Source organism: Microtus ochrogaster, unplaced genomic scaffold (assembly GCF_000317375.1).
Source record: "Microtus ochrogaster isolate Prairie Vole_2 unplaced genomic scaffold, MicOch1.0 UNK43, whole genome shotgun sequence".
Lineage (NCBI taxonomy): Eukaryota > Metazoa > Chordata > Mammalia > Rodentia > Cricetidae > Microtus > Microtus ochrogaster.
The window spans coordinates 1,567,430-1,573,093 of record NW_004949141.1 but is presented as its reverse complement, the minus strand read 5'-3'; the positions used below and the strand labels follow the sequence as shown (position 1 = coordinate 1,573,093).

The following is a 5,664-nucleotide window of genomic DNA, read 5'->3' as shown; positions in this document are numbered from 1 at the left end:
GGAGGCTGTGGTTGCTCATTTCCTGCCATGGCACAGAACCCGTTCTCTTGCAGGGTCCTGATTCGTGAGCTGAAGCGCCTGGACAACATCACACAGTCTCCTTTCCTCTCACACATCACGTCCAGCATACAGGGCCTCGCCACTATCCACGCCTATAACAAAGGGCAGGAATTTCTACACAGGTTAGTGTTGGTGGGGGCCGGAGGCTTTGAAGGGGAACTGGTATCTCAACTGTTAGAGTTGCCGTGAGAGGCCATTCAAGGCCAGAGCTTGGGATCAGAAAACTCATCCCAAAAGGCATTATTGGTATAACCCAACTGTCTCTGATTAAAACTCAGCCACTTGGTAAAACCTTTTCTGAGAAAATGAGATGACAGAAACACAGACTAGAACCAATGTGGATGTATGACATGCTGGCCTTTTAGGATGTGTGTGTGTGTGTGTGTGTGTGTGTGTATAATTAGATATCTCTGAAAGGTTATGTAAGTAACAGTAGTTATCTTTGGAAAGAGGAGCTGGGTACCCAGAGGTTGGTAAGAAAAAGACTGACATTTTTGTCATGACTCTTTTAAAACTTGAGGAGGATGTATAGCTTGTCTAGCAGTTGCTATACAAGTACAAGGACTGGGTTGAGATCCCTTGGACCTATGTAATTGACAGATGGGCATGGGATAGCAGCCACTTAAAAGGCTAAGACAGAAGATCCCAGAGTGAGCTTGTGAGGTTGACTAGCCATGTCAGCACGCTCTAGGTTTGATTGAGGGACCCTGCCTCAGTAAATAAGATGGAAGAATGATCAAGGAAGATTCCTCAAGCCTCCACAGGCACACGTGTGCACACACGTGCACATATGCACATACATGTATTGGAACAGGCCACTAGTTAGTTCCTGGTCGCTTAGCCCCAAAATAATCACACAGAAATTGTATTAATTAAATCACTGCTTGGCCCATTAGCTCTAGCTTCTTATTGGCTAACTCAGACGTATTAATTTACCCATTTCTATTAATCTATGTATTGCCATGTGGCTGTGGCTTACTGGGTAAAGTTCTGGCGTCTCTCTCCTGCGGGGGTACATGGCTTCTCTGACTCTGCCCTTCTTTCTCCCAGCATTCAGTTTAGTTTTCCCCCATCTAGCTCTGTTCCCCTATAGCTCTGCTATATGCCCAAAGCAGTTCCTTTATTAACCAATGATATTCACAGCATACAGAGGGGAATCCCACATCATATATGTGCACACATGTACACACATGCCCAGACTCTGAACACAGACATGTGAAAAAAAACCCTCTGTCTTGTGTGTGTGTGTGTATGTGTGTGTGTGCACGCACGTGTACTTGTGTGTATATTGCCTATTAAAAATTAAGTCATTTTTCATGAAAATAGTAGAGGAAAATAGATTAGGAAAAATTACTCTGAATGACTTAGAAAAAGCCTTCCTAATTTAAGATAATAAACTGTACGAGTGTTTTCATGGGTGGAGTGATACAATGTTAATGTCTGGAATTCTACATTTTCTGTTCTTTCTTATTGCATTTTTTTCTGAAGATTTTGTATTTTACTATAAGGAGAAAAGTGATTTTTTTTTTTAAAAGCTAAACACATGTGCCTAGCAGAACTTCCTCTCTAGAGCTCTGCTTACCCGTGGAACTGAGCCTCCTTGTGATTGTGGGGCCATGTGCCCTTTTTGGTGGATGCTGCCTGTCTCCCTCCTGCCTGGCTTCAGCTCACTGCTTCTTGGCTCTGTAGCCTTGGGAAACAATTTCCTGTTAGTAGCATGTTCGCAGACTCAGCATTGATCCTACAGCCGCTCTGAGTTTCCTTTTCCTGATCTTGGATTATTCTGCTGACTGCTCTTGAAACCTTTTGTTTTGAGGAAATGACCGAAATGAACCCTGACCTAAAGCATTTCTCTAAAGTTCAGCACAGGCATTTGGACTTGGCCTCTGCCCATGCCTCTCATGGAGTAGATGTTTTCCTTCATGTATGCTGGTGCTTTTAATGTTCTTGTGTGTGTGTGTGTCCATGCCCGTGCATGTGTGCATGTGTGTGCGTGTGTGTATGTGCACGCCTGTGTGCGTGCACGTGTGTGTGTCCCCGTGTGTGTGTGTGTTTGAATGAATGAGTTTATGTACTCAGTGTGTGTACAGGAATCCTTGGAGGCCAGAAGAGGGCATCAGGTCCTCTGGAATCATGTGTAGTTACACATGGTTGTGAGCTGCCTTGTGGGTATTGAGAACCAAACCCAGTTCCTCTGCAAGAGCAGTCCACTGAGCCATCTCTCCAGCCCCTAGTTTTTTTACTTTTTAAGTCCTGGTCTCATTATGTTCTCTGGTCTGGAACTCCCTATTTAGACTAGGTTGACCTCAAACTCACAGAGATCCACCTGCTGTCACTTTCTAAATGCCGGGATTAACGGCAGCACCCCATACTTGCCCCCCTAACATCCTCAAAGTGAGTTTCATTGTTTCTCAAAGGGTAACTAGCATTAGAACACCCACGTCCTCTTCTGTGAGGCCTGTGTTTCTGAAACTTGCAGGTCAGTCTTTTGGCTGAAGACCAGAAAGTACTTGCCCTGCACTCTGAAGTGTCAAGCCACCACTGAAGGTGGTATTTTATCAGATTATGTGGTATTTTATTTGCCCCTTTGTTGTTCTCTTTCTTCATCACAGGTATCAGGAGCTACTGGATGACAACCAAGCTCCCTTTTTCTTGTTCACTTGCGCAATGAGGTGGCTGGCAGTGCGGCTGGACCTCATCAGCATTGCCCTGATCACCACCACTGGGTTGATGATTGTCCTCATGCATGGGAAGATTCCTCCAGCCTACGCCGGCCTTGCCATCTCCTATGCCGTGCAGGTCAGTGACTGGGCTGGAAGTGGATAGAATCGAGAATTAAAACAATCTGCTATGTATATTAATGAAATACATGTGTTTGTTTGTTTTGAGATAGGGTTTCTCTATGTAGTCTTGATCGTCCTGGAACTCACTCTGCAGACTGCTCTGGCCTCAAACTCAGAGATCCACCTGCCTCAGTTTCTTGAGTGCTGAGTTAAAAGGTGTATGCCATATTGCCTGGCAGAACTATATGCCTTCAACCCCAGAAGTTGGTAGGCAGAAAGAGCTGATCGCTATGATTTTAGGCCAGCCTTGTCTACATAGCGAGTTCCAGGACAAATAGAACCCTGCCTCAAAAAAGGGAGGGGGAGATACATGTTATCTTCATAAAGAAACATTTAAAAGAGATTTTGTCTTATCTCTGGCATCTTCTGGTTTTCTGAGTGTATGCCATCCCCCTTTTGCTGTTTACATCTACTCTCTGTTTAGACTTTTGCTGTTCCCAGTATTACAGGCACAGACCTTCTCATCCCTAGTGATGGTTAAAGGTCCTCAAATAGCTCAAGATAAATTTGAGAATTTGAACACTGACTATTTAAAGATATTTTGACATCAGTGCACACAAGTAATTTCTATTAAATTTTAAAAGTGGTATTGGAGTTGTATTTTTTAGAGTTGTTTTATTTTAGAAGACACTTAAAGATGCCGTGGTAGAATATGGGGACTCTGCTTCACGTAGTCTGGGGGTGGAACCGAGGAATGACAAAGTACGTGAGCGACACTGGCGGTTGTTTACTAAGATAGAGTTTGGTGCACGGGTTTTTATTACACTACTGTACTCTTGTGTGATTCTGGCTTCTTTTTCATATCGTAAAGAGAAAAATGAGGCAAATGAGCTCAAAGAACTGTATCTTCATGGATGCCCTGGTGTCGCCCGTGTGTCCTGTAGTCAGCAGTCTGAGGGGCACAGGTTGTGCACTGTCTTTCCTCATAGTGTCATCAGTCGTTGCTCACAGGTTGAAATTTCCATTTGTTCTGGTTGCCACAAACAGGCTGAGGTCACATAGGAGGTTCAGAAGTTACATTGCTTCAGACCTGTGTTACTGGAAAGAAAATGGATGGCTAGACGGCCTTTGGCTTCGAGAGTGTGTGCACTAAGCACTGTATTTGATGAGGGTAATGATGTGTTATTAACTGCAGGAAAAGTCCTGGGCCTGAAACCTCACGCTGCACATGTGAGCTCTGGCTGTTCTGTGTGTCACGGCCCTGCTGGTGTAGGAAGTTCTCTCTTGTTGCCTGACCTGTACCAATACACTTTCTCTTGGTTTTTGTTTTCCATTTTCAGTTAACAGGACTGTTCCAGTTTACAGTTAGACTGGCATCCGAGACAGAAGCCCGATTCACTTCAGTGGAGAGGATCAACCACTACATAAAGGTCAGGATGAGGAGGCCCCTTCTGGCTTTTTTTCCTTCCTTCATGGATGGTGGGTGAAGAGGAGCCTTACGTTCTCCCCCTGCCTCACCTCTACTTAAGAGGATTAGTAGTCTCAACAGTGTGTTTGGAATAGAAAAGGGAATTCCATAAAAGTTCCCAAATAGACTGATAAATTACAGCATTTCTCTGTTCTCATTCCCTCTGCTTCCCCACATAGCCCTTCCCACTCTCCCTCAAGTTCATGGTATCTTTTTTCACCAGTTTTAGTTTTATGCATATACATGTTTGTATATCCATACATATTCCCAAATATAGGGTGTTGAGTTATATAATGTACTTCATATCTGACTGTCTTTCACTGGAAAGCCAATTGGCGTGCTCTTCCCTGGGGAAGACCACCTGTCGCACTCCCAGCTTCCCTCCGTTGCCTCTAGTTCTTCGGAGGGTGGAGGCTTCTGGGCTTTCCCCTGTGCGGTTTGGCATGTTCACTGGTGTCCTTGTTCATGTTTCGGGAGTCATGTTGGTGAGACTTTGTGGGCATGGCTTCTGATATTTCTGGGAGACACAGTCTTACAGCAAAGTCCCTGATCCTCTGGCTCTTACAGTTTCTGCCCTCTCTTCCACAGTGTCCCTTAGGTGGGGGTGTTTTGTAGATATATCCATCGGGACTGGTCCTTGGGGAGGTGGTACTCAGGTCAGTTTCAGTTCTGGGGCCTCAGGGCCCTGTTTCTGAAGTGCACACTATACATCATCTTACTTCTTAGTCTGGCCTAGTTGTCCTTGGCCAAGGATGGCCACCAGGGTCCCTTGCTGAGCCTTTGGCAGAGATTGGAATGGGTCTCATCTCTGGAGATGAATGTCCTTGGTTTGAGATTGGAACCAGGCTCTGTGGCTGTGAAGCTGAATAGTGAATTCTCATCTGTTTAGGAACTAGTATGTTTGGCTGTTACCGAGAATGCTGGTTCTTCCTCTTGGTTTTGCGTTTTGTATCTTGCTGGTGTCTTTCCTGCAACTCTGAATGTAATTTATGTAAAAAGAGGCATTGTAGGTGCTAGTGAGGATTTTTAGGATTTGCTCCTTTTTCAAGATCCCCAATTTTGTAAACCGCCCTGAGAACCACAGCATTTATACCGTTGCTCTTGGTGAAGAAAGCATTTCACGTTCTAAATAACTAATGTGCAGGCAGTTTTGAAGAACTCTTTTACTTGAAAACTTCATGTTCTAGCAGTGATGTGTATCTTCACTGTTGTAAGGAACTTCATTAGTTATCAGAAGATATTGTTTACTTACTATTCTTTTGATATAGGGTCTTCCTGTGTGGCTCAGGCTAGCCTGAAGCCATGATGCTCATGCCTTAGCCTCCCAAGTGTGGGCTTATACCATTATACCTG

At 44.5% G+C, this 5,664-nt stretch overlaps 1 protein-coding gene across 1 annotated transcript in view; it reads left to right on the top strand.

Moving 5' to 3' along the window:
- Abcc5 (ATP binding cassette subfamily C member 5) overlaps positions 1 to 5,664 on the top strand; it is an 88,760-nt gene that overhangs the window by 63,156 nt on the left and 19,940 nt on the right. Inside the window, exons 22-24 of the mRNA XM_013354392.1 lie at positions 54 to 182; positions 2,673 to 2,859; positions 4,184 to 4,273. Of these exons, the coding sequence (XP_013209846.1) occupies positions 54 to 182; positions 2,673 to 2,859; positions 4,184 to 4,273 (406 nt within the window). The remainder of the gene's footprint in view (positions 1 to 53; positions 183 to 2,672; positions 2,860 to 4,183; positions 4,274 to 5,664) is intronic.